Source organism: Sciurus vulgaris (genome assembly GCF_902686455.1).
Source record: "Sciurus vulgaris genome assembly, chromosome: 17".
In the NCBI taxonomy this organism is placed as follows: Eukaryota; Metazoa; Chordata; class Mammalia; order Rodentia; family Sciuridae; genus Sciurus; species Sciurus vulgaris.
Window position 1 is genome coordinate 53,105,381 of NC_136478.1, and position 27,915 is coordinate 53,133,295.

At 46.9% G+C, this 27,915-nt stretch overlaps 2 protein-coding genes across 9 annotated transcripts; one reads left to right on the forward strand and one right to left on the reverse strand.

Annotated features, from left to right (window-relative positions):
• Positions 1-83: 83 nt before the first annotated feature.
• On the reverse strand, positions 84-27,439 carry ETHE1 (ETHE1 persulfide dioxygenase). 7 transcript variants are annotated; one of them, XM_079117124.1, is made up of 8 exons: positions 27,421-27,439; positions 20,901-21,039; positions 17,472-17,616; positions 17,013-17,161; positions 2,976-3,105; positions 1,005-1,094; positions 472-588; positions 84-280 (listed from the first exon to the last, which is right to left on the reverse strand). In XM_079117124.1, the coding sequence occupies exons 3-8, from the start codon at positions 17,614-17,616 to the stop codon at positions 228-230; spliced, it is 684 nt and encodes a 227-aa protein (XP_078973250.1). In that variant the 5' UTR covers positions 20,901-21,039; positions 27,421-27,439; the 3' UTR covers positions 84-227. The 7 variants fall into 7 exon arrangements, with proteins under 7 accessions (XP_078973250.1, XP_078973249.1, XP_078973248.1 ...); XM_079117123.1 differs by lacking the exon at positions 27,421-27,439 and adding an exon at positions 24,788-24,920; XM_079117122.1 differs by lacking the exon at positions 27,421-27,439 and adding an exon at positions 24,334-24,464.
• Positions 24,423-27,320, forward strand: ZNF575 (zinc finger protein 575). Of its 2 annotated transcripts, none has more exons than XM_079117129.1 (4): positions 24,423-24,561; positions 25,449-25,557; positions 26,003-26,116; positions 26,593-27,320. In XM_079117129.1, the coding sequence occupies exons 3-4, from the start codon at positions 26,020-26,022 to the stop codon at positions 27,249-27,251; spliced, it is 756 nt and encodes a 251-aa protein (XP_078973255.1). In that variant the 5' UTR covers positions 24,423-24,561; positions 25,449-25,557; positions 26,003-26,019; the 3' UTR covers positions 27,252-27,320. The 2 variants fall into 2 exon arrangements, with proteins under 2 accessions (XP_078973255.1, XP_078973254.1); XM_079117128.1 differs by lacking the exon at positions 24,423-24,561 and adding an exon at positions 25,061-25,195.
• Positions 27,440-27,915: the final 476 nt, after the last annotated feature.

Genomic DNA, 27,915 nt, shown 5'->3' on the forward strand with positions numbered 1-27,915 from the left:
GCCTTTCCAAGGGACTAGAACTAACTCCAAGCATCTCCACTGAAAACCCAGCTGGTTCTCCCAGAAAAGAGACAGAAGTCAGATTCATGACAAAAAGAAAAAAGTCTTTTTATTTAAGAAGTTTGAGGGGCTGATGGGGTGGGGGGATGGAGGCCTGGTAGTGACCCCTCTCCCCTCGCCCAACTGAGTGCATTCTTAACGGACATGAGCACCTGACAAGAGACAGGTCAGGAAGGTGGGGTCTGGACCCCACAGCGCATGTTAGCTGGAACGGCAATGTCTGAAAAGAAGAAACTGTGGATGAAACCAAGGGGCTAGGCAGAAGCCCATGCCCCACCAAGGACCCAGATATGCTGAGCCCTTCTTTAGGGAACTAGAGTTCTGTCCCTAAGCATCCTCCCTCAGACCCAGGAGTACAGGCCCCACATCCTCCTCCCTCAGACCCAGGAGTCCAAGATATCAGGTGCTCACCTATCTGCTGTGGTTTAGGCAAGTTCAGATTGTCCATGACCTTAACAAACTCTTCACAGCTGAGAGTGAGCCGAGGGTTCAGAGTCCGCTCCTCTTCCACAGTGGACACTGTGTGTCCTAGTGACCGAGGTAGGGGGAAGGTAGAGGAAAGTCAACTGCTTCTGCACCTTGGGCTGCTCAGAACTACAATTCCAGGAGGTTTTTGGGTGCCTCTCTAGCCTAGCATTAACGGGGGCCAGGGGGGGTCTTCCCAAAATATTCCTGAGATTGTCTCCCCATTGGGCATTATGGGAAATGTAATTTTCCACTGTCCCCTGAACTCTATAAGAAAGTCCCAGGAAAACCTACGCCCTGAAGAATTCTAGAAGTTGTCTAGTCTAGTTTCTGTATCCACACACAGCACACCCAAGCACTTAATCTTTTTTGGCCAGAGGAATTTCTGGGATTTGTGGTCTCTGCACCACACAAAGAATGCGGGAGTTGGCTATCCCCTCAAAAGTCATGTAAGCCCCCACCCTCCAGCGAGTCCTCACCATGGTAATCATGAGCAGGGTAGACCAGACAGTTGCCTGGAAGAGTGAAGATCTTTTTGTGGACTGAGTGATACAAGGTCTTAGCACAGCCTGGGGAAGGAAAGGTCAGAGGTCAGTGGGTGAACAGGACAGAAGAAGCCCTAAAATGCCTTCCCTCAGGAAAAGGATGGAGGCTAATCAGGGTAGCTAAGCCCCCTCCCTCATCTGCTGCCAGCAGGCCTCTGTCAAGGTAGAGGGAAGGACATACATGAAGAATTATGGAATGGTGAGAAATTCACCTTCATGTGGGATTGTAAGGTTGGGAAGAGACTCTGCAGCCCCCAGGAGGTGTATCCCCACTCTGGGGAGCCCGAGGAAGGGCTCTGGGTAAAGAAGGTGAACCAGAAGGTAAGACACCAACGAAGAGAGGCCAAGGAGGAGAGTGGAACCACGGTTCCAACAAGAAGCCGAGTCCTCTACTGGGACAGAGGCAAACAAACCTCTCTGGAATGTTCTTCTGCCTTTCATTTCAACCCAAACCTTCCCATTTCATGGTGTGTTGGGAATGGATGAATAGCACATTAGGAGTCAGAGAAGACGAGAGACTGAGGTGAAGTAGAGAGGGAGTAGAGAGAGGGAGGCGGGCAGGGACCTGGCTTCCTCCTCCAAACCTAGTGTCAAACCACATTCATGCACATACCTGAAGGGCGGCCGAATCCTGAGGGCCAGAACTCAACCCTGTTCCCACAGGGAAACCCCAGTCAAACCGCCCTCTGCAGCTGCACCCCGAGTGTAACTGCTTCTCACGGCTGAACCAGGGACCACAGCCTCCTCGTGGTCAAACCCCATCTCACGGCTGAACCAGGGATCACAGCCTCCCCGTGGTTAAATCCCCAGCCTTAAGTGCTCTGAGCAGCTGATGTCCTGAGCAGAACTCAGCCCCCCACACCCACCAGCAGCTAAGTTCCTTGATGTGGTTTTAGAACACCTTCATAAATTCTTGGCTCTTCTTGTTGAAACGTGACACTTCGTTTCCCTCACCTTGATCTAGCTGTCTGGATTATATACTTTGCTCCTAATAAATAGGAAATTGCAAAAGTGATAGAGTGTAACTTCTGAGGTGAGGTCAAAAAAAATGAGGGCTTCTTGGTTATTTTTTTCTGGGAGTATCCAGCTGCCATGCCATAAAGACACTCATGCAGCCCTATGGAACAGTCCACCTGGTGAGGAAGTGAGGCCTCTGCCAACAAGCACGGGAACTGCAGCCACGAGAGGGAGCCGCCCCAGATGCGGGTCCCCCAGCCCCAATCCAGCCTTTTGCTGAGTATAGGCCACGTCCCAAGCTGCTCCTGAATTCCTGACTCTCAGAAATTGTGTGAGTGAATGTCCAATCTTTTTTTTTTTTTTTTTTTTTTTTTGGTAACTCTGCCACTGAGCTACATCTCCAGCTCTTTGGGTTTGTTTTGTTTGTTTGTTTTTAAAATATTTTTAGTTAAAGGTGAACACATTATTTTCATGTGGTGCTGAGGATTGAACCCAGTGCCTCACGCATGCTAGGCAAGCACTCTACCAATGAACCACAACTTGGTCCTCTAGCTCTTTTTTAAATTTAAATTTTTTAAAAATGAATTTGAGATAGGGTCTCACTAAATTGCTAAGGCTGGCCTTGAACTTGCAATCCTCCTGTCTTGGCCTCCAGAGTTGCTAAGATAATAGAGATGCATCACTGCCTGGCTAATCGTTGTTTAAGTCCCTACATTTTGCAATAATTTGTTATACAGCAATAGGTAACTAATGCACCCCTGGATTTAATGGGCCTTCAACAGCTAATGCCCTAAGTGGAACTCTTCCCATATTCTGGCAGCTATTCTGAATGTAAAACTGGCCCCCTGAAAACCTAAGGTCCACCCATTCATTCTTGGAGCTGATGCTTAAAACCCTGGGGCACATATAACCATATTTGAATCTTGGCCTGAATAAGGAGCCGATCACCTTGCTGGAAGTCTGTCCGTCCACATCCACGGATCAGCAGGGCATCTCCAGTAAAGGCCATGCTGTGGTCGTTCAGGACAAAGGTGACACAGCCTGGGGTGTGGCCAGGGCTGGCCCGGGTCTCCAAGGCCTAGCAGGGACGGGTGTACAGAGACAGTCACCAACAAGCTTTGAGGTAATTGGCTCCAGAAGCCCCACCTGGGGCCCCACCAGAGTCACATCTAGATGAATGAAGAGATTATGAGTTTTCTTAAAATCAATTTGAAGTTTCTGAATGAAAATAACACCACAAAGCAAAGTAAAACAAAACGAAAAAACTTAAAAGGAAAGCACATTTTTAATGTATTCACCACAGTGGTCAATATGTTCAATATATGAACAGCTGACAAGACAGTAAGAAAAAGATAAGCACACTACCATAAAAATGAAATACTAAACAGCCATTAAAAGTGCAACTGCTAAAACGAAACTTAATGATGCTTCACAAATACTTAGGGACACAAAAAAGACATTTGCTATCCAGTAAGTGCAAAGAAACAGGTTACAAAGCAACTTGGACAGTGTGATATTTGCAAAAATTTAGTCTTTAAATATATATCTTATTCTTTTTTAAAAATACTTTTTAGTTGTAGAGAGACACAATACCTTTATTTTGTTTATTTATATTTACTTGGTGGTGAGGATCGAACCCAGTGCAAGTGTTCTACCACTGAGCCCCAGACCCAGCCCTTTATTTTCTTCTAGTCTCTTTCTGTATTCTTCTTTCTTTAAACTGTGAATGTGCAATTTTATGCTTAAAGGAAACACACACACACACACACACACACACACACACACAAACACATATATAGATAAAATCCTGATGTGGGAAAGGTTCTTAAGTATAACTAAAATTTTAGAGGCCATAGGAAAACAAAAATGTGACCACATAGTTCAACTGTTTTTTTTCTTTTCTCTTTTTTTTCAATCCTGGGAATTGGGCCCAGGAACACTCTATGACCAAGCTACACACCTACCCCTTATTAATTTTTTTCCCCCTTAAGATAGGGTCTTGCTAGGTTGCCCAGGTTGGCCTTGAATTTGCAATCCTCCTTCCTCAGTTTCCCAAGTTGCTAGGATTACAGGCATGTGCCACCATGCCCAGGCAACTTGATGATTTAAAAAACAAAAATCAGAGTTAAAAAAAGGGCTGGGGAGATAGCTCACTTGGTAGAGTGCTTGCCTGTCAAGCACAAAGCCCTGGGTTCGATCCCCAGCACCGCCAAAAAAAAAAAAAAAAAAAAACCAAAAAAACCCTCAGAGACAATATTGGCAATATGTAAAACGAAGTACTTTAAGGTGAAAAAAGCCACAATACATAAACAAATCCTAAGCACCAACAAGAATTCCCAAAAGAGCTGGGCATGGTGGTGCACACCTGTAACCCCAGTGGCTTAGGAGGCTGAGGCAGGAGGACTACAAGTTCAAAGCCAGCCTCAGCAATTTAGTGAGGCCCTAAGCAACTCAGCAAGATTCTGTCTCAAAATAAAAAAATAAAAAAAGGGCTGGGGATGTGGTTCAGTGATAAAGCACACCTGGGTTCAATCCTCATTACCAAAAATACAAATGAACAAACAATAACAAAAAAAAAAAAAAGAAAGAAAGAAAGAAATTAAGAAAGAATTCCCAAAAGAGGAAAAAGAAAAGAACAGGCAGTTCATGGAAGGGAAAATAAATAGTCAAAAATCACCTGAAAAGGTGTTCAACCTCCCTTAAAAGGGAGGGAGGGAGGAAAGGATTTAAATTTTAAAAACACTTACTTTCACCTACCAGACTGACAACTATCAGAGTCGCCTAAGGTGTTTGGGACAAGCCTTTTGATTTCCTGGGGTATGAGTACAAGTCAGCGTAATTATTTTGGAGGGAAATTAGCAGTATTTATCAACATCTCAAATACGCACACTTTATGACCTCTCAAGCTACTTCTGACACTGCCATTGGGAACCACTGACGCATATGCACCAAAATGCCCATGTTGGGAGTCCTGTGGTCTAAATCTGCACACTGAGCTCCAGGGAGGCAAGGTTCATCAGAAAAAAACATTACTCTAATGACCCAGCATCATTATTAAATTAGTCCTCATTTATAAAATTAGTCCCCACACACCAACCCCTCCTCCCTCTCAACAGAGCTCCCCCTCACCAAACCTCATCCTTGTCCAGGTCAGTCATCTGCTGACATCCAAGGACCCCACATGCAGACTCTGTGGCTCCCACCAAGTCATCCCGCCTTTCCTTACTCCAAATGGGTTCTGGATATCAACGTCCCTGGAAAACACTTTTCCAGTCTCTTTGGCAGCTTGGGTAGCCCCTGACTGTTCTCTGGTCCACAAGATCTCAGTTAAGACTCCTGAGATTTCTAGGAAAGCTTTTCTTTCCCTGATAAAAGGAACAGGCATTGTTTTTTCCTCCCGTCTCTGGCTCTAAATTCAAGGTGTGAAGGCTGCTGCTGCAGCAGCCACCTTGCAACCGAAAGGGACAGCCCTGAGAACCCCACCAACCTAGTGCTGCTGAAACAAAGGCGGTGGCTGCCTTCTTCTACCTTCCAGATGTCCTATTGAAGGAGAAAATTAACTCCTGCTTATTGAAGACACTGTGGTCATTTTTCGCTTGTTTCATGTTCAGTGCTTGGTAAGTGGGAGAAACGACAGGAGGCTGCAGTGAAACGAGCAAGAGTGGATGGTAGAGACGGCAGGCTTGGATCCAGCGGTGCGGGTGAAGCCATGGGAGCGGGTGAGCCAGCGAGTGGCCAGATCGATCACACGTTTTCTTAACGTCAAGCACTGGTTCACTGCAGTACCGTGGTGGGAAAATGGTCTTTTCAATACAGTTCTGGATCAATTAATGTCTCTTTAGGAAGAAAAGTTTACATGGACCCCTACCTCACACCACACACAAAAATAAATTCTAAATGGACTACAGATCTAAAGATGAAAGCTCAAACAGCAGACTTTAGAGAAAAACATTGAATGACTTTGTCATCTTGGAAGGGGCAAAGAATCCTTCGGCCCACAAAGTCTTCACTCCAGATCCAGAATGGATATGTTGAACTACACTAAAATTAAAAACATCTCTTTTTTTAAATGCACCATGAAGACGGCGGGTGGGGGAGGAGCTATACATAAACAAACATCCAACAAAGCTCTTGGATCTATACGTAAAGATAACCTCCAAATCAACAAGGTAGGCTACCTAACAGAAAAACATAGTAAAGAAGTGAAAAAAAAAAATGGCAAACCTGGATATCCAAAGCGTAGGAACACATGAAAAGGTACTCCACTTCACCTGTCATCAGGGAAATAAAGTGACATCACCACAGGACGTCACCACACAACACCAGAAAGGCTGCCAGAAAGGGCTGATGTGGAGAAATGGAAAGTCTGGTACGTTATGAAGGGAAACAAAAAACCTACCCATGCCCTGGGCTGACCTCCTGGCACACAGCGCTGTTCCTAAAAGCCGAAAGCAGAAGCAAGCCTGCTAACCGGAGTGATGGACATGTCGGGGTGTATTCACCTCCTCGTGTAGCAAAGTGACTACACGGGACAACGCGGAGGGACGCAGTCCACAGATACAAGGATGAGCTAGACACAAAGAGTGGCATCACGTCCGAGGAGTGGCGGGGGCAGCAAGGGCTGGAGTGGAGAGCAGGGGACAGAACGAGAGACCTCACGGGGCCTGCTGCACAAGAGCGAGCACTGCTTCATGAAGCTGCAGCTCAGCTCTGAATCAAGGTGGAGAATACTTACCTCTTGAAGAGGGCACAGGGACAAGGGTGAAAAGCAATCCGGGACTGCTGGAGGTTTCTAGAGAGGCTGGGGAGGCAGCAGAGTGGCAGAGCACTTGCCAAGTAGGGGTGAGGCCCCGGTTCCATCCCAGCACCACAAAGATTGGGGGGGCAGAAAGAGGGGCACGTAGAGGAGCAGACAATGATAAAGATACACACTGAAGCAGAGGCCACGGGCATGGAAAAAGACAGGGGCCAGGGTGGCAGGGACATGCTAGGAGGGTGTCAGGAGACCATGAGCTTTGTCCTGAATATGAAAACCTTCTCATTGGCAGCAGCCGTAGAGGTCAACATGCCTCCTCTTCCTTCTTGCTATTTTACTGGGTTGCTAATTTTCCAAGCAGGATAAGCCCAATGCTATAGTTCGGATCTGGAATATCCCCCAAAGTCTCCAGCTCAGGTGCTGCTGGAAAGTGGAGAAACCTTTAGTAGGGTGGGGCCTAGTGGGAGGAAGTTAGGTCATTGGGGGCGTGGCCTTGAAAGGGATATAGCCACCATGATGTGCTGCCTCACCACGGGACCAAAGTAACAGGGACAACAGATCATGGATTGGAGCTTATAAAACTGTGGGTCAAAATAAACTTTTCCTCGTTATGTTTATCTCAGTGATGGAACTTTTCCTCCTTATGTTTGTCACAGTGATGGAAAGCTGACTAACATGCCCAAAGAAATCATATGAAGACAAATTGCAATTAAACTTCTGAAAACAAAACACACACACACACAAATAATCTTGAAACCAGGTCATATGCAGGGTGGCTGACTCCCAGAGTTAATAACTGCACAAGTGGTTCTTGGTATCAAAATTATGCTGGTTGCATAAAAGAAACTGGGAAGTTTTTCTTCTTTCCCTATGCACTGAAATGTTTTAATTAGTTTTAGAGTTATTGTTCTGTAAATATGTGGTGGGTTCACTTACAGACCTGGTGATTTCTTTATAATTCTTTCCTTATTTCACATTTTTAAAAAGCTATTCCCATGAAACCATCACTACAATCAGATGACAAACATTTCCAACAACCCTGTTTCCTTATGTCCCTTTCCAATCCATGCTTCCAATCCTTCCTCCACCCCTGTCCAAAGTCAACTCCTGACCTTTCTGTTATTACAGATTAGTTTGCATGTTCTAGAATGTTATATAAATAGAATCAAATAGTTACTAAAAATTTTAAAAAAGCACTCTCTGGAGCCAGACAGTGAGGGTTCTAATCTTAATTCTTTTACTAGCTGTGTGACCTTGGACAAGTTATTCTACCTCTCTGGGCCTGTCGGCTTATTTATAAAATGGGAATAATAACTGTAGCCAGCTTGTAGGACTGTTATAAGGGTTAAGCTACTTTGTATGTAAAGTGCTGGAAAATTTCTCAGTACACAAGCGCTACATAATAAAAATATAAATAATAAATAAAAATGTTTTAAAATTTGGAATACAACTGACCTAGTAGAATCAAAGTCTCCGGGGTTCGAATCCTGGCTTGGCCCTGCTTCCTTACTGTGTGATTTTTAGACAAATCCCCTTCTTCTCTGTGCTTCCTTATCTGCGCAATGGGGAAAATAATTCCGATCTCACGTCACTGTTAAGAAAGCTCGATGAGGTCGGTCTGTCAGAAAGGACATGACAAGAGGCCCGAGGGCTGGATGCGGCCCACAGAATTGTGTTTGGACAGGTCGGTGGTTATGAGGAGACCGCATTTGTTGTCCACCCTTCAGAAGTAGGAGATATTGATCTATTCCCAACTTGATTCTTACAATCAAACAGAAGAAAAGCTTGGGTTTATTCCCACATGTAGAAAACCAACATGAACTTTGCAGTTCATGTCCCCATAAGTAGGGAATGCACCCGAAAATTTGCCAGAGGCCACACCACTCCCTGCTCCCTGGTGCCAAATGTCAATTGCTATTTATACCCACTGTGTGCTTGGTTCACCCAAAACACAGGGTGAGAAGGGAAGTCAAAGGTGTCAGTAAAAGACAATTTGCATAACATGTCACAACAAGAACAAAACATGCAGGGAAAACATATTTCTCTGTGGGAATAAACCACAACGGTGTCAAGAGCAAATGTTTTTGCCTGGAACCAACTACAAGCCAGGCTCTGCTCTGCCTACTCTCCATGGGTACCCATGTTGGGCCATGATGGGGAAAAGTGAAGCCCAGAGGGGTAAAACGCTTGCCCCGAATCACACAGCAGGAAGTCGCAGAACACTGCCCATGCAGCCTCTGTGGGCATTTAAGTCTGTGACCTTTGTATATCAGACCAAATTTAGAGTTGCCAAAACTTTTCTGTATTATTCGTAAGGAAAGGATCAAGGGAGGGTGGTGAGTAAGAGAGCCAGGTGGAGCCCTGCCTTCCTGGGACTCTGAGGAGGGAAGATGGGGCTTGGGTTGGGGCAGGCAAGGGGGCCCCTCTGAGCAAAGAAACCCAGCCATCAACCCACAGCAGGACCGTCTGTTTAAACTGTCCCTCGGGCATCTGGGAGCTGAAAACCTTGGTGGTCAACAGCAAGGCCCTTGAAGTCAATCTGCCCAAGTTCAAGTCCTAGTTGCCCCACATCCAAGCTAGGAGGACCGCGCATGTGCTTAACCTTCAAACTTCCTCCTCCCCAAAATGGGTAGAGGGCACAATATTTGACTCTGAAAATACCTGGAGGTAAATGCTGTGAAAATTCACTAACAGAGCTGATGAGAAGCAAATACTCAATTTTTTGTCACTAATGGTTAAATAATTACTATTAACCAACACAAAAATATCCACGATCAACTTCAATCTGTAGGAAAGGGAAGTTTTAGAAGACAAAGAAACAAGTTTTAGGCCTCAAGGAAACATCAGACATATCTAGAATGTGGAACATGCTACAAGACAACAGGTTAGGAAGTTTAAAGAGTCAATGTCACAGCCGCGTGCAGTGGCGCATGCCTGAAATCCCAGTGGCTCAGGAGGCTGAGGCAGGATTGTGAGTTCAAAGCCAGCCTCAGCAATTTTGTGAGGCCCTAAGCAACTCCACAAGACTGTATCTAAATAAAATATAAAAAAGGGCTGGGGATGTGCCTTAGTGGTTAAGTGCCCCTGGGTTCAATCCCTGTACTAAAAAAAAAAAAAAAGTCAATGTCATGAGGCACAAAGCATACAAAACTGTTCTAGATCGAGACTCAGCAGCCATAATAAACTAATGCTGTGTAGGAACCTCTACTGGGTCAAGGTTCCTAAAACCAGGTGCAAAAAATTATTCTTGGAGCAACCCAAGAAATTTGAACATGGGCTCAATATTTACTGATGAGATGAATCACGGTACACTGTGGTACTTTGACAAAGGCTTTGTAAAAGAGTGGTTCTCAAAGAGTAATTGAAAGAAACCTGAGGTTCCACAAGGTCAAAATGGTTTTCATAACATTTCAAAAAAGTCTTTTACTGTTGGGAGTGGTGGCACACATCTGTGACCCCAGCAACTCAGGAGGCTGCGGCAGGAGGACTGCAAGTTCAAGTTCAGCAACTGCTCAAGGCCCTGTCTCAAAATAAAGAATAAAAAGGACTGGAGATGTGGCTCAGTGATAAAATGCCCCTGGGTTCAATCCCCAGGATTCAGAGAAAAAAAAGTCTTCTGCTTTTTTTCCCCTTGCATTGCCCTACAAATATTAGTGAACTTTCCTGAAGTTTCATGATCTTTAATGATGCCATTGCTCTGATGTCAAATGGAATGTGTGCTTGTATATTCCTGTGTTTTTAAAAAAAAGTCTTGGGTTGGAGATATAGCTCAGTTGGTACAGTGCTTGCCTTGCAAGCATAAGGCCCAGAGTTTAATCCCCAGCACCGCAAAAATAGATAAATAAATTAAATAAATAAATAAATAATTAATTAATTAAATAAAAAACATTTTAAAAAGTCTCAGGTCTGGGGATGTAGTTAAGCAGTAGAGCACTTGCCTAGCATGCACCAGGTCCTGAGTTCTATCCCCAGCACCAAAACATGAAGAAGTTGCAATTTGCATTTCTAATAAAGGAAATACTAAGAGAACCACATAAACTAAACAGCAGGGCATGATGGCACACATCTGTAATCTCAGCAACTCAGGAGGTAAAGCAGGAGGATTGCAAGTTCAAGGCCAGCCTAGGCAACTTAGCCAGACCCTCAGAAACTTAGCAAGACCCTGTCTCAAAATAAAAAATAAAGAGGGTCGGTGATGTGGCTCAGCAGTAAAGCACCCCTGGAATCAATCCTTGGTACCAAATTAAAAAAAGAAAAAAAAAAAAAAAACATTTTAGGGTCTTCTTTAGTTCTTAGAAGAGTCCAGAGATCAAAAAGTTTGAGGGCTGGGATTGTGGCCCAGTGATAGAGCACTTGCCTAGCATGTGTGAGGCACTGGGTTCGATTCTCAGCACCACACACAAATAAATGAATAAAGGTCCATCAACAGATGAAGAATATATATATATATTTTTAAAAAGTTTGAGAGTCTGAACACTGTTAGAAGATTTGAGGGGTAATATGTCTACAATTCAGTTCCCCCCCCATGCTGGGGATGGAACCCAGGGCCTTGGACATAGCAGGCAAGCGCTCCACCACTGTGCTACACCCTGAGCTCCTGCAATTTACTTTTGAGTGTTGGGGGTAGGGGAAGTGGGAAGCATATAGAAAGAGAGAAATAAAGCAACTGCGATACCAGTAACTGGGGAACGTATGGGAACTGTGTGAGGGTGTTAAAATTGTTCTATCGGGGCTGGGGACATAGCTTGAGTGCTTACTTGACTAGCAAGTGTGAGGGTTTCATCCCCCAACTCCGGGGGGTGGGGAAGGAACTATTATCTCAGTTGCTTGTCGATTTTGGAAGTACTCGAAATAAAAAGTTGCAAGTGGGCTCAACTAAGCTCTTGACTGAAGGCAGCCTCAGCTGCTCCTGAAACTTGAGTGATCTTCCTGGTTGCGGAATATTCCAGCTGGTCCCAGCTGCCTGGCAGTACCTAACCCCTCATTCTTTCAACAATCTCATCCTTCCCCTCCATGATGCATCATCAAATGAAGGACACACCACACCCTTTCTTGTAGCTGCTAAATCTTCTGAAAATTCCCGCAATCAGGCAAACAATACAAACAGGACCAAGCAGTGCAGACTCCACTCACAGCCTGGCAGTTCCTGCAGCCTACACTGCCCCCTGGCGGCCAGCAAACTCTCCGCCTGCTTTTCATTTGGTCCCCAAGTTTCTTCTTCCAGGATTCAAAAGTACCTTGGTAGAAAGATCCACTGTTCCTAGGACAGCTAAGCTCCAAAACCCAAAGCCTCATTTTCATCGTCACTAAATACTCTGTATCTCCATCAACTAAATCCAATTCCTTTATCTTGTGAAAGGAAAAATTATTTGTTCTGTTTAGGGATGGTGTGCTAACATGTCCAACTTGGTGATGCATCAAAAATAAAGATGGGCTGCGGGGGATAGCTCAGTGGTAGGGCCCTTGTCTAGCACGTGAGAGACCCTGACTTCCATGCCCAGCACCACAAAAGAAAAGAGAAGGGACAGTGGTATACAGTGTGAATGTAGTTTTTCCAAATTTTCTGTATGCTTGAAATTTTTCCTTATAAAACGTCAGCAGGAAAAAAGACTTGCTTCATGATTCAAATATCTAATTTCAAATAAGAGGAATTACTCCGGTCAGCTTGTCATTCTTTCAAAATTCCTCCACGTGGGTCACATAGGAATGACTGATGGAGCTTCTGAAAACTACCGATTCCCTGTGTCCACCCCCAAACAATTAAAGAATCTCTATATCAGGGCCTGAAGAATCATATTTTGAGCAGCACTCTTCTATAAATCAACAGATTTAACAGGCAAGGATAACTTTCTCAATCTGCCACCTGCTGGAGGGAGCACAATGTTTAATTGTCACTGCTTATTAGAAAAGAAAAATCATTCTACAATGAAACCATTCACATTTGGTCCATCTTCAGAGTAAATTGTACTAGTTCAAAAAACTGTTTGGCACAATGCTGTGGTATGTTTTTTATTGTTGTAATTTGCGTTTTGCTTATTGAGCAGTGGATCAGAATATGGGTTAAAATCATAAAAGAACTGCCACTTAAAAGATGAGCTGTGGATATAGCTTAGTGGTCAAGCGCTTGCCTAGCAGGCCTGAGGACTTGGGTTTGATCCCCAGCAACACAGACACACACAGAGCATGCCTACAGTCCCAGCTACTGGGAAGGCTGAGGCAGAAGGATCTCTTCAGTCCAGGAGTTCAAGACCAGCCAAGGCAAACATAGCAAGACCCTGTCAAATACAAAACAAAACAAAAATCCAACTGTCTGGCAATTTCTACTAAAGTCAAACATTTTATCTCTATGACACAGCAAATTCAACTCCTTGGAATTTAGGGCAATGTTCACCATGAGATTTGCACAAGAATATTCATATATTCTTATACAGCACACTAGCCCATGCCTGTAAACCCAGCAACTCAGGAGGCTGAGGTAGGAGGATCGTAAGTTCAAAGCCAACCTCAGCAATAAACTTAGCCAGACCCTGCCTCATAATAAAAAATAAAAAAGGGCTAGGATATAACTTAATGATAAAGTATCCCTGTGTTCAATCCCTAGTATTGCCAAAAACCCCTCACAAAACATGAAAACTTCATAGCAGTATTTTTCATAGTAACCCAGAACTGAGAACAATCATTAAAAGGAGAACGTAGGGCCTGGGACCGTAGCTCAGTGGCAGAGCACTTGCCAGCACGTGTGAGGCACTGGGTTCGATTCTCAGCACCACATGTAAATAAATAAATAAAATAAAAAATAAAGGTACAACAACAACTAAGAAAATATTTTTAAAAAAAAGGGAGAATGCATAAACAGACTGTGGTGTAATTTACACCGTGATATACTCTATATCAGGGATCAGCAAACTGTGGTGGGGTGGACCAAACTGGGCCTTCCAGGTGTTTCTGGAAGGCCTGCAAGCGCAGAATGGTTTTTGTATTTTTTTCATGGTTGAAAAACATAATAATTATTTTTTGACACATGAAAGCTATCTGAAATTCAAATTTTAGAGGCCCAAACCAATATTACATTAGAACACAGCCATGCTTATTAACTTATGCACCATCTATTGCTGCTTTCACACCATAAAATGAGAGCCCAGTAGTGGCAACCCTACAACCTAAAATTGAAAATAGTTACTATCTGGTCCCTTCAAGAAAAGTTTGCCAACCCTGCAATAGAGCAATGAGAAGAAAAGAACTGCAACAACAGACGGCAGAGTCTACAGAGCATAAAGGGACAGACACGGGCGCACACACACACGCGTAACTAATAATTGATCTTTCTCCTCCTTCTCCTCCTTTTTTATTTTTGTACTGGGGATTGGACCCAATGGCACTTTATCCCTGAGCCACAGCCCGTTTTACTTTTATTTTGACACAAGGTCTAAGTGGCCCAGGCTGGCTTTGAGATTGTGCTCCTCCTGCCCTGGCCTCTGAGCATCTGGGATCACAGGTTTGTACCACCTGTGGACTGGCTTGTAATTCTTCCACATAAAGTCCAGACAGTGGAACTATCTGTGGAGACATGAGTCAGAAGAATGATTCCTTGACAGATGTGTCACCGGCCAGGAAGAGGGACAAGGAAGCCTGGGGGTGACGGCCTGTTCTGTACCTCCATGTGGGTGGCGAGTACGCGGGGTAAACATACGTACACGTATACCAGCTGCACTGTGCAGTCTGTGCACGTCCCACCTTACTGTGTGGATGTTAGAGACTTGACTTCTTTAAAATTAGGAGCAGGAAAAATAAGAGGGTTAAAAAATGGGCCCACCTTCAAAGACTGACAAAGAGCCCAGACCAAAGGCAAACCAACACTGAACAACCATAAAGTCAGATTCTACCAGGGCCGGCAAGGCCGAAGGGGGAACTGGAACGCTCAGGTGCTGCTGGTGGGTCTGTAAAATAGTGGGACTGCCTTGGGAAAGTCTGGAAGCTCCTCCAATTGTTAAACATAAAATTATCATGTGACTCAGCAGTTCCACCCAAGAGAAATAAAAACATATGTTGACAGAGAAATGTGCACATGAATGTTCCCAGCAGCAGTATTCATAATAGCCAAAAAGTGGAAAGAGCTCAAATGTCTAGCAACTGATTAATGCATAAATAAGACAGGGCGTAACCATCCATGTAATGGGATGTTGTTCAACAATACAGAGAAATGAAGTACTGATATATGCTACAATAGGAAAGATTGCTGCAAAGACTGTGCTGTTCGGGGAAAGAAGTCAGTAAAAAATGATCACATTGTATGATTCCACTTCTATGAAATATCCAGACTGGGAAAATCCATAGAGACAGAAAGCATATTACAAATTGAGGTGGTGCAAACCTGTAATCCCAGCAACTCAGGAGGCTAAGACAGAAGGATCTCAAGTTCGAGGCCAGCCTCAGCAACTTTGCAAGACCCTGTCTCAAAAGTTAAAATTAAAAATGGCTGGGGACATGGCTCAGTGGTAAAGTATCTCTGGGATAAATCCCCAGTACAAAAAAAAAAAAAAAAAAAAAAAGCCAGGCATATTGGCGCACGCCTATAATCCCAGCAACTCAGGAAGCTGAGGCAGGAGGATGCAAGTTCAAAGCCAGCCTCAGCAACTTAGCAAGTCCTTAAAAGCAACTTAATACGACCCTGTCTCAAAAAAAAATTTTAAAGGGAGGGGGGATGTGGCTCAATGGTAAAGCACCCCTGGGTTCGATCCCTGATATTAAAAAAAAAAAAGTTGCCGAAGGCTGAGGAAGAGAAGGGGAAGACAGGGCTGATGGCTCAGGGGTATGAGATTTCTTTTTTGGAGAAATGAAAATAATTTAAAATTGCAGTGATGGATATACATCTCTGAATACAGTAAAAGTCACTGAACTGCATACTTTAAAAGGATGACTTATATGGTACATGGATTATACCAATAAGGTCACTAAAGATAAAATAAACACTGAAATCAAATGTACCATAGCTAAACCCTTCCACACTTGCTCACAGGAAGCAAGACTCACCTTGACACAAACTCTAAACGTTCCTAATCCTTCTGAAGCTCTGCTCAAATCCAAGAAATGCTCATTAGCACCTGGGTGTTAACACACCACACACAGAAGCGTACAAAGTCTTTTTTACCTACTTCCCAAAACAAGCTTGAAATAAAGAGTCTGTGTCTGGGCACAGAGGTGCCCACCTGTAATCCCAGCAGCTTGGGAAGCTGAGGCCCTAAGCAACTTAGCAAGACCCTGTCTCTAAAACAATATATATAAAAAAGGACTGGGGATATGGCTCAGTGGCTAAGCGCCCCTGGTTCAATGCCCAGTACCAAAAAAAAGGTCTGTGACTACTGCAGCGAAACAATCTGACCCCCACAGTCCTCATTTCCACTGAACACTCTTGATAAATAAACTGTTTCCATTGAGCAAAACCTTTTAACCTAGAGGCTGAGACTTCACCCTGTCACCTGGCATTGTGTCCCCAAAGTCAGCCAAATTCTCTACATCTTTAGCAACTCTGATTAGGGAAAAAAGCCCTGTCAGCTGTTTCCCCTCCCCTGAGCAACCCCCTCCACTCTTCCATATTGCCCTGGATTGCAATTCTGGCCGGAAACCTGCTGATTACAACTGTGGCAAGAAAGAGAAGAAGGTGGGGACCTCCAGACCATTCCTAGGTGAGGCAACAGCAGGGCTGGGGCTAGGGCAAGGCTACTGGGGTGCCATATTTAAGGAGGCACCCACTCTTAGGCACCAGCCCTGCATTTACAGCACTCTGCAAGTGAGTACCACCTTAAATACTGCTCCCTAGATGCCTCACCCCAGTCCTGGCCCTGTGCAAGGGAAGCTACTTCCTCCAACAGTGGCTCAGAAGGCAGAGCTGGGTCTCCTTCTCAGTCCTGGCCTCAGAATTCGAACTAGCAATCAATTTTTATGGAAATTCCAGGCCAAAGGAGCTGCCCCAAAGTCATAGAAAACTCCATAAATGTTGTTGACTTAAGGAACTTGGCTGGAGACACACCCACCTAGAACCTGCTGCCCCAATGCCCTACCTGTGTTTATGGTGGCCTCCTCCCAAAGATGTGAGTTCAGGGGCCAGGAATCCAGGTCCTGAGGTCCTTCCTCATGAAGACTCAGTAGCCCAGGGCTCCAGTACCCTCTTCCCTTAAGCTCAAGGAGTCCAGGCCACCACCCTCTTCTCAGGGACCCAGAACCCAACTTACAAAGCGTCCAAAGCGGATGGAATCACCATCCTCAATGTGCAGATCAGCTTGGGCCCCACTAAGGCGGGAGATGACAGACTGGCAGCCAGGAAGTAGAGACCGGAGCACCCCTGAGCCTGTGATGTGGTCTGCATGGCAGTGGGTATTCACTGGAAGAGAGGAGGACAAGCCTAAGAAGGCACAGAGCCGACCAAGTGTTCCCAGCCCCCAGCCCTCCTCCCTCAGACCCAGGGATCCAGGACTAGCCCTCCTCCCTCAGATCCAAGGCCCAGGCCCAGTCCTCCTCCCTCAGACCCAGGGTCCAGCCCACCTTCTCCATCAGATCCAGGGGTCCAGGCCCAGCCCTCCTCCCTCAGACCCAGGGGTCCAGGCCCAGCCCTCCCCCCTCAGACCCAGGGGTCAAGGCCTCAGCCTCCCTCCCTCCCTCCCTCCCTCCAAGAGTTTGGTCTCCAGACTAACCAGCATACAGCAGCCAAAGTCCCAGCTCCTTGACCAACTGGGCATCCCGAGGTGCTGTCTCTAGAACTGGGTCAATCAGAATAGCCTCCCGGGACTCTCTGTCACCCAGTAGGTACGTATAGGTGCAACTCTTGGGTTCAAACATCTGGTGGGGCAAAGGCAGCACAGGTGAGAGCACTGAACTGCGACTCCCATCCCTGGGTGCCTGGAGTCCAGACCACACTCCGTCCTCTGCCTAAGATTCAGAAGCAGAAACCCTGGTCCCTCTTTCTCCTGCAGTCAGGAAACGGGGTATCCGGGACCCCCATCCTTCCTCTGCCAGACCTCAATAATCCTAAGTTTCTTTTTCCTTCTTTCAAAAGGAGACAGGGGTTTATTTAGAAAGACAAAAAGTCAAAGGAGAATGAGAACCTCGAGAGGGAAGGCTTTAGGGTAAAGCAAGGAATAGGCATTCAAGGGAAAATACGGGCTATCCAGAGGGAGAGAGAGCCAGGAATTCCAACTAACACCCCAAATCAGGGTCCCCAGCACTCTCTCTTGTAACGGACCCCGGAGTTCGGCCCAAACCCAAGGTCCCCCAGATCGCTCCGCTGGACATGGCACTCCAGCCTCAAGCACCACCGCCTTTGTGCAATATCCGGGCATGGGACCCCCAGGTCTCTTCCCCCTAAAAGATCCAGAAGTTTCTCCCCTCCCGCTGCCCACGGTCCAGTACACCCGCTTCCCGGCCCAGCCACCTCGCACCTGCCGCAGGAGGACGGGGGCTCCAGACCCGCTGCGCTGGCTCAGCTGCCGCCCAGCAACCCTTAGGGCCGCCGCTGCCATCGCGCCCCAGGCCGGGGTCCACCCTGAGCCCAGGCTGAGCACCCGCCAAAGCCGGACGCTCCAGGGCTGACCCTGAGAGCGGGGCGGGGCGGGGCGAGGCGGGGCGGGGCGGGGCCTGTCTTAAAGGGGCCGCGGGCGCTGCATGCAGCTGCAAAGCTGGAGGCCACGGGGAGGTGTCAGAGGCCAAGGAAGACAACGAGCCACGCGGGGACACTCAGACCCAGAGAAACAGAACAGAGACACTCCGGAGACGCGCAGAGACACAGGGATACTGGCATAGAAAGAGAGATAGAAAGGTAGCTACCTAAGAGACCCCTAACCACGAATAGCCACAAGCCATTTTATAGGAAAAGCCCAGTGGTCGAAGAGTCAATATGAGAAAGAAAAAGATACATGGTTCGAGGTCACTACAGTTTTGAGGGACTGTTGGGTGGGTCCCTAGTTACCAGAACAACACTTAACTCCCCTAAGGTTCATCCAAAAATTTCCTAAAGCAGTTTATCAGAAATGCTTTCTTTCTTCCCAAGAAATGTTTTATATTATATATGCATTTGCACATGCATACATGCATTAGTATGTATAAAAATATGTAAAAGTTTGCAAGATATAATTTTGCATTATATCTTGCAAGCTCAGGCCGAGGACTGTCTTGTCTTCTGATGGGTTGTGAACCTCTACAAACAGCTTTTGTTCATTCACATCAAAATCCCAGAGCCAAGAAACTGTTGTCTAAATTGCTGTCATGGACTGTCAGAAGGTTTGTTCTTCAGAATCATACCAATAGTGTGAATAAGACACCCCTGGGCTTGTGGAGTAGCTCAGCGGTAGAGCACTTGCCTAGCACACAGGAGGACCTGGGTTCCATCCTCAATACAAAAACAAACGGATATGGGGACTGGGGTTGTGGATCAGTGGCCGAGCATTGGCCCAGCACATGTGAGACACTGGGTTCGATCCTCAGCACTGCATATAAATTAATTAATTAATTAAAGGTCCATCCAGAACTAAGAAAAATTTTTAAAAATAAATAAGTAGATAAATAAAAAACAAATAAAAACCCCAAATCACTCCATTCTTGTCTGGAAGATCCAAAAACCTGTCAGAGAAGCAGCCTGACTGCTAGCCCAAGTGCATAGAGCTTCTGAGGTGGGTTTCAGGCAACAAAGGTCCACCTTTATTCTCTTTTTTTTTTTTTTGATACTGAAATTAAAACCAGAGGTGTGGGGGTTCTCCTCATCCACGTCCCACGTGGATGAAGGGAAGAGTTTCTGTTGGAGGAAGATACCAGCTCTCAATTAATCACCAAAAAACTTATTTAATCAAATAAACACAAGAGCCAATAATCTTTTCAAATGGAAGGAGGAGTGGCTGACTGGGCCATGCCAGATCTGGCCTCCAACAACCTGGAGGAGCCCACCTTCACCTTTCTTTATCATCCCACAGGTAAAGGGGCCCGATGGAGGGGCTTCTTCCCTTGAGGAACAGGATGAGGTGGAGTTAGGGAAGCCATTTGCTTAGTGAATGAGCATTTCCTCAGACAGTGAGCCAACTCTATACAGGGCCACCTACCCACAGGCTATTTGAAACAGTCTCTCATGACTGTCAGTTTCCATGGCTCAGCCAAGCCTGATTTGCTAAACACGCATGGCTTCCCACACAGGGGCACTTTACCACTGAGCTACAACGCCAGCACTTTTAACTTTTATTTTGAGACAGGATCTTACTAAGTTGCCCAGGTTGGTCTCAAGCTTACTATCCTCCTGCCTTAGCCTTCCAAAACTGCTGGGATTACAGGCATGTGACAATGCACTGAAGTCCACCGTAGTCTTAACTCTGGAGTTTCCAAGAAACCAGCTCTGGAGGGCATCCTCAGAGGAGGCCCCACTTTAATCTGCTTTGCCTTAAGCCTAAACTCTGCCTCATTCAAATTTTACACAAATGTCACCTTTTCCCAGGTCCTCTGCTAGTGCTAGCCAGAGGAGCTGGCCAGGACTTCCTTTGTGGTTCTCCCTCCTAAGCTACAGCAAGTCAGTAAAACCCAATTTTGCCAAACTCCCAAAGTATTTCTGGGGGCGTTTGGCAGAGGTAAGACTCAGAGAGTCACTCAAGGGCAAGGGAGCTACTCAGATACCACAGAGGGAGACAAAAGAGCCATTCAGAGATACAGGGAGGGTTGAAATAGATGTCCTACAAAGAAATAGAGTCACAAAGGTACAGTGACAAATTCCAGAAGATTGTGGGAGGTAGGAAGAGGTGTTGGAGATCAGCATAGGAAATCATATGGAGAGAGAAGACGAGAAGACACCTGGAGAAACAGGCAGAGAGAAACGCTCAGAGTCAAGAGAACTTTGTTCATTTATTCCAGGCATGAATTCCAGGCTTGCCAAGCTGGACAAAACTGGGACCCAGAGATGAGTCCCCAGTCAGGATGGCAAGACACAGAGGTGGGGACATCAGGAAGTGCAGCAATTAGAGGAGCCCAGGGGAGGGAGAAGCCAGGGAAAAAAGAACCTTCAGGCACCCTTTACTGACACCCCCCAGATAAGACCTGCTCACCACTAGGGCTCATTCCTATTGTTCTGGCAGGATTCCTAGGTCACTTACCTGATCCTTGAAGGCCCTTTGGGGTTTCTGTAGGCTCAGCTGTGAGATGTCCTAAAAGTTAGAAACCATGGCTTCATCCTTCTCAGATCTGAGACCCTGGACTGAAAATTGTTCTTTCCCTGGGTTTCAGTATTCTCACCTGTAAAATGAAGTTGAAAATATTTCCCTGCTTCTTTGTGAAGATCCAGTTAGTTCCTACCTGTAGCGTTTGGAAGAGAACCGGGCACAGAACAGGCCCTGGGTGGGAGCTGGCCAGCATTACTCCATCATTGTCCTGCACTTCCTTCCCTGGCCACCTCTACCCAATTCATCTCCAGGTCCTGCTGAGGAAACCTCTCCATTCAGGCCCCCTTTCCATCATCATGCCCTCTCACCCCATCAAGAAGCAGCAAAGCATCCATGTGAATCATTTGGATTCCAGGACCAGGTTGCAGGGATTCAAATCCTGGTTCTATTACTTCCTGCAGAGACCTGGCTATGTGACCTTGGGCGTGTGACCTTGTGCTCCACGCCTTATTTCCCTCTTCTGTGCAAGAATAATAGTAGTACCTCCTCTTAATAAATGGCTGTGGAGATTAAATAAATTAATGCATATAAAGACAATTTCCAGTACATGACAAGTTAATACGTGCTCAATAAATGCTAGCAGTTAATACTGTGATTACTATGTAATAGGGCCTCACTAAGGTTTTCTGGCTTCCACTTACCTCTTTACAATTAATTTTCCATGCAGCAATCAGGGTGAGCATATAAAATGTCAATGTGACTTAAGAGTCACAGCAAACAATGCAATGTGTGGACCTTATTTAATTCTGATTCAAACTAAGTGTGATAAAAAGATATTTATGGGACATGGTGTCTGGTGGTGAGCTTCAGAATCATCTGGGAGGAGTGGTGTGATAATTTAAACATTGGTCACAAGTGGGTGATTGTTGTCACTTTTTTTTTTTTTAAGTGCTGGGTCTCAAACCCAGGGCCTTATGTATGACAGGCCCACACACAAATGCTAGCCAATTCTATTATTGGGGAAGAAAATAATTGTTTTCTCTCAACTTTTCTGTATGTTTGAAATAAAATTAAACATTGTGCTTAGAAAGAGTGGGGAAAGGGGCTGGGGTTGTGGCTCAGTGGGAGAGCGCTTGTCTCACACATGTGCGGCACTGAGTTTGATCCTCAGCACCACAAAAAAATAAATAAATGACAAGTAAAGGTATTGTGTCCATCTACAAAAAATTATAAAACAAAATTTAAAAAAAGAAAAAGAAAGAGTGGGGAAAATATGTTGATGGGGCCACAGGAAACACTGAACCCTGATGGTGTATTAGATAACATTAAAAAATGGCTAAGCTGATTGTAATGCTTGTAAACCCAGCAGCTTGGGAGGCTGAGACAGGAGGATCACAAGATCAAGGCCAACCTCAGCAACTCAGCAAGTCCCTAAGCAACTTAGCAAAACCCTGTCTCAAAAGAAAACATTAAAAATAGGGCTGGGAATGTGACTCAGTGGTGAAGCACCCCCATATTAAATCCTCAGTACCAAAAAAAAAAAAAAAAAAAAAGAAACCACTATAAATTTTTAAAGGCATGATAATGATATCATGGTTATTTTTGTTTGTTTGTTTTTACAGATTGTCTTTATCTTTTAGAGACAGATTGAAAAGTTTCTGGATAAAATATCTGAAATTTGCTTCAGACTAATTCAGGGGGCTCAAAAAGGGGTACTGGAGTAATGGTGAAACAAACTTGGCCAAATCAAACCTAGGTGATAGGCATACAGCAGTGAGCGGTTCTCTTCTCTCCTTGTCCTCTGTGTAAGTTTGAATTTTTTTATTTTATTTACTTATTTATTTATTTATTTAGTAGTGGGGATGAAATCCAGGGCCCCACACATGCTCTGCAAGCACTATGCCACTGAGTTTCACCTCAGCCCTTTAAAAAAATACAACTATTTTTTTTAAGCCGGGCAGAGTGGTAGACACCTGTAACCCTAGCTACCAAGGGGACTGAGCAGGATTGCAAGTTTGAGACTGGCCTTGGCAACCTAGCAAGACCCTATCTCAAAACAAAAAACAAAGGGTAGCTTTGTGGTACAGTGCTTACCTAGCTTGCTCAAAGCTCTGGGTCTGATTCCCAATACCTCAAAAAAAAAATTATTTTGAGACAGGGTCTTGCAAAATTGCCCAAGCTAACCTTGAACTTGCAATCCTCCTGCCTCAGTTTCCCTAGTAGCTGGGATTATAGAAAAACCACACCTGGCTTTTCCATAACAAAAAAAAAATGGTTAAAAAAGTGTATGAGGAGCTGGAGCTGCGGCTCAGTGGCAGAGCACATGCCTAGCACATGTGAGGCACTGGGTTTGATCCTCAGCACTGCATACAAAAATAAATGCTGTCCATCTACAACTACAAAAAAAATAAATAAATAAAGTATGTGAAAACCAAAACTAGTTCATGATATCTCCTGTGTTTCTCCGACTCACTAATTCTTTTCCTTTGCAGTGCTGGAGATTGAGCCCAGGGCCTCATGCACGCTAGCAAAGCCCTCTTCCACTGAGCTATAATCCCAGCCCAACTTTTTAAGTTTAAAACCCTCCCCTGGTTTCTCACTCAGCTTAGACCCCTGCCCAAGTTCCTTGACCTCAAGTTCTCCATTCTCCCCATAATTCTATCTTTCCATCACAGAGGGATTCTGATTGTTAAAATTCTTTCAAGCATTTATTTGACACAGATTTAGTGATCATCTACTAAGCGCTAGGCCCTGTTCTGGATTCTGGGGACACAGAAATGAACAAGATTGATAAGGCGTCCATTTTAACAAAGCACACATTCTAGAAGACAGACAGACAGTGATAAGGGAGAGGACACAGCAGAGGAATGGAGGGAAGGGTGGGCAGAGAAGCCTTCTGCCTTTATAACATCTGAACTGGGGGTGGAACAGGCCATCAAAGAGATGGAGGAAGAGCCCTCGGGAAAGAAGGAACAGCTAGTGCAGAGACACTGAGGTAGGACTGACAGAGGCATACACAAGAACTGAAAGGAAAGCAAGAATCTGGGACATGACAAGATATGACAGGAGAGATCCTCTGAATGCAGCAAGGTCCTTTCCATCTTCAAGTCTGGTCACTTGCTATTCTTGGTACAACTCTGACCCCATCAGGCCTGTTTAATAACAATAAAAACAAAAATATTGATAGCATTTATTGAGCACTCTAGACACTTTCTATTCTCAACACTTTCCATTGATTATCTTATTTAATCCCAAGAACCCTCCTCCGTTTTATATATGAGGAAATTGAAACCCTGAAAGATGAAGTGACTTGCCCAAGACTAGAAAGTGGCAGAGCCAAGAGTTCAGACCAGTTACCCAGGCAATCTGGCTTCAGAACCCAAATAACCTGCCAAATCACTCCCACAGCTCCCAGGGCTCGCCAGACCTTGTTGTCAGGCTGGAGAGTCAGCCATGCAGAGGACTTTAAAGGACACTTCACGGTCCTTCCAGCGTGGGGCAGGAATATGCACGTCACTGCCTGGGAAGAACGCCACCCCTGGGTCTGGCATCAGGAGAATGGACCTGGGCACCTCGGGACCACTCAGGCCCGGGGGAGGAAGGACGCGTGGAATGCGGGGCGCGGGGGGCGCTGAGAACCTCGAGCCACCCAGTGGTGAGGGTTGACGGGACGCTATACAAATGCCGTGCCTTTTATTGGACACCAACTCGCTCTGAGCGAGTCCTCCCCCGCTCTCTCTCCAAGAAATGGTCAAATTCTTTTGCAAAGGCCTTTAAGGAAAACGAGCTTTTGAAACTGCCTCCGCAGATGGAACTCAGGCACGCCGGTGGAAAGAAGAAGGGCACTAAAGGAGAAGTGCAGATGCCGGGAGCTTTCTCACTGATCTCCAAGCGTAGTTAGTCCGTGTGAACCGCACGTGCTTGACTCCAGCCAGCCACCGTAGGCCCCGTATCCGCTCTGCACTTTACCGCGGTCCTTGGGCGGGCAGCTTTGCGCTTGATGGTGAACTTGCCTGCCAGGCTCACCCAGCCCCTCCTTCCATTCGGTCTTCCCCCGCCGCAGCCTCTGCCGGCCGCAACTGCGCAGGCGTCCACGCGGGCGTGGGCGGAGGGAATGGAAATGAGGCTGGGCCCTGCGGCTCGCGGAGCTCCCTCCTCCTCTGCCCTCCCCTTCGCGCGGTGGTGCAGCTCCGTGGGTCCGAAGGCAGCGCGACAGCGGCTGGGGCAGCCGGAGCGGCCGAGGAGGGAGGGGCTCGGAGCCCCGCCCCCGGGGAGGGGCGGTCCCGCAGGTGAGCAGGGTAGGGGTCCTGGCTCGGACGCCTAGTCCACGGAAAATAGAGTTGGGGCTAAAAGCCAGAATCTCTCGGAGGAGGGTCGATTTGGGTTCGGACACCTCGGTTCCGGGGGGACCTGGCATTTGGTGCACGAATGCTACTATTCTGAGGGGTGCATTTTGTCCAGATGCTTGCAACCCCAAGGGAAATTCCACTGAAGAGCTCTTGATTGCTACACAGGCCAGGTTCCTTTCGTATCTTCCTCCAGGTCTCCCTTCTGTCTTCCACGGCCGCAATCCACACCGGGGATGAAATTTACCAGCAAGAAAGACGAGGCTGACGCGGCGTCAATGGACTGAGACTAAGCCCAAAGCCTGGTAAAGCCACTTCTTGGACGTAAACTTCTGCCCACTGAGCTCATAGGCCCCTCCCCTGGGACAGAGCTGCACTCCCACTCAGAGGCCCGCCTCTGGCCAGAGTTTCAGAGCAATTGACTTTGGTCTTTTTGCATAGCCCCGCCCATTCCCGTGTTAGCGCTGACGGCCGTAGGGTTTGGAGGGGAAGGTTCCGCCCACTCTGAACACAGGCCCCTCCTACTCCGCCCAAGGCGTCAACCCTGGGTTTAAACTGCAAAAGGTCTTTAGGTTAGATTTGCATAGCCTCGCCCATTCTGCTTTTAGGCCCCCGTCTTCCCGCCACACCTGCCCTCACCTAAGGATCCCAGACTAAACAGACTGACCTAATTTTAGGCCCTTCAACCAACCCTATCCCTATCAACCCGGTAACAACCCGCATCGTCCCGCCGCCGCGCCCTGTCCCTAGGTTCCTGTGTCAGCAAGATGCTGGATGGAGGTGCGAAGTCAGAGGCTGAGGGCACAGATCCTAGTCCTACTGGCAAGGATCCGGTGACCAAAGCAGTTGAGAGCCGCCCTGCCTGTGAGTAGGGGTCATTCCCAGGAATGGGTGCTACAAGATCACATGTTTTGGGAAATCATAGGCTGAAAGTTTAAAGTCCCAGGATCATGACATTTAGGATCCCCCAAACTGCATCTGTTCTGGAGAATCCTCCCATCTGGTTTTGGGAAATCTCCAGTGATCATTTGCTAGGACTCAGGAAATTATAGGAGCCATAAGGGGGATGTGGGACTTAAGGGTGATCACTGGAAAGATACTGGAAATAGATGCCTCAGTAACTTTGAGGACCTAGGAAGGTAACCCTTTGGAACCCCTCAGGATGATGCATGGGGGATGAGGGAAGCAGAAACATTGCCATTTGGAAAATCAGTGTGACATTTAAAATGCTAAGGTACACTTTGGGTGGTGGGCTGCAACGTCAAGGTGGTGGCGGAGCCTAGCTTAAGCCCAGGGTGTTGGGCTGGTTCCTGGAGCCCACCAATCCTCCTGTCCCCCAGCTCCCCACCAGGCCCCGCTGCAGAAGCCCAGCCAGTCGGCTCCAGGGCCCTCCAAGTCTGGGGGCATGCCTTCTCGGCCCCGCCGGCGGCCCCCACCCCAGCGCCTGCACCGCTGCCCTGACTGTGACAAGGCCTTCTCCTACCCGTCCAAGCTTGCCACTCACCGGTTAGCACACGGCGGCACCCGACCCCACCCGTGCCCCGACTGCCCCAAAGCCTTTTCCTACCCCTCCAAGCTGGCAGCCCACCGCCTCACACACAGTGGTGCCCGCCCGCACCCCTGCCCACACTGCCCAAAGGCCTTTGGCCACTGCTCCAAACTGGCAGCCCACCTCTGGACCCACGCTCCCACCCGTCCCTACCCATGCCCTGATTGCTCCAAGTCCTTCTGCTACCCCTCCAAACTGGCAGCCCACCGCCACACGCACCATGCCAATGATGCCCGCCCCTATCCTTGCCCACACTGCCCCAAGGCCTTCTCATTTCCCTCCAAACTGGCTGCCCACCGCCTATGTCACGACCCCCCCACCGCACCCGGCAGCCAGGCCACTGGCCAACACCGATGCTCCAACTGTGGCCAGGCCTTTGGCCAGAGACGCCTCCTGCTTGTTCATCAACGCAGCCACCACCAGGCAGAGGGCCAGGGGGAGAGAGAGTGAGCCCTCCCTTTGGCTCACAGGTGGCCCTCTGCCAGCCAGCTCTGGTCAATAAAATGGTGGGATTTCTAAGCCCGGCTGTATGGACTTGGCTCTTCCGGACAGGGGGCAGGGTGAGAGATTTGCCATTTACACTGGGTTCAGACTCAGAAGCCTGAGGAACTTTGCTCACCTGGAGGGGTAGGTGTCAACCTGAGTTAACACTGGGTCCCAAACCTTGGACCTGGAGCTGTGGTTGATGGCACTGGTTCACTGTGGTTCTTCCCACCCATTTGTAAGGCAAAGGTAAAGCCTGCTAGCATCCTGGGTTGCTGAGGAATGCAGGCAAACAGGCTCTCCTGTTGTTGGAAGTTTAACTTGGCGTCTCTACCTTGGCCGCATGACTGGATCTGAGACATTTAAAATACACATTTGCGTGTTTCAACTATCCCTCTTGTAGGATTTCTCCCATAAACTCAAAACATGTGAAAAAGACATAAAAGTAAGGACGTCCACTGCAGTATGATGGTTTCCAAAGCCTGGAAACAGCCCACGTGCCCACCCATCAGCAGGGGCCAGCTAATGAATGACAGTGCAGCCCAGAATGGACTGTGCAGGGAGAAGGCAGCACTGCCTTAGAGTGGAAAGAGCCCGAGACGACTAAGTGATGAAGGCGAGCACAAGGAAA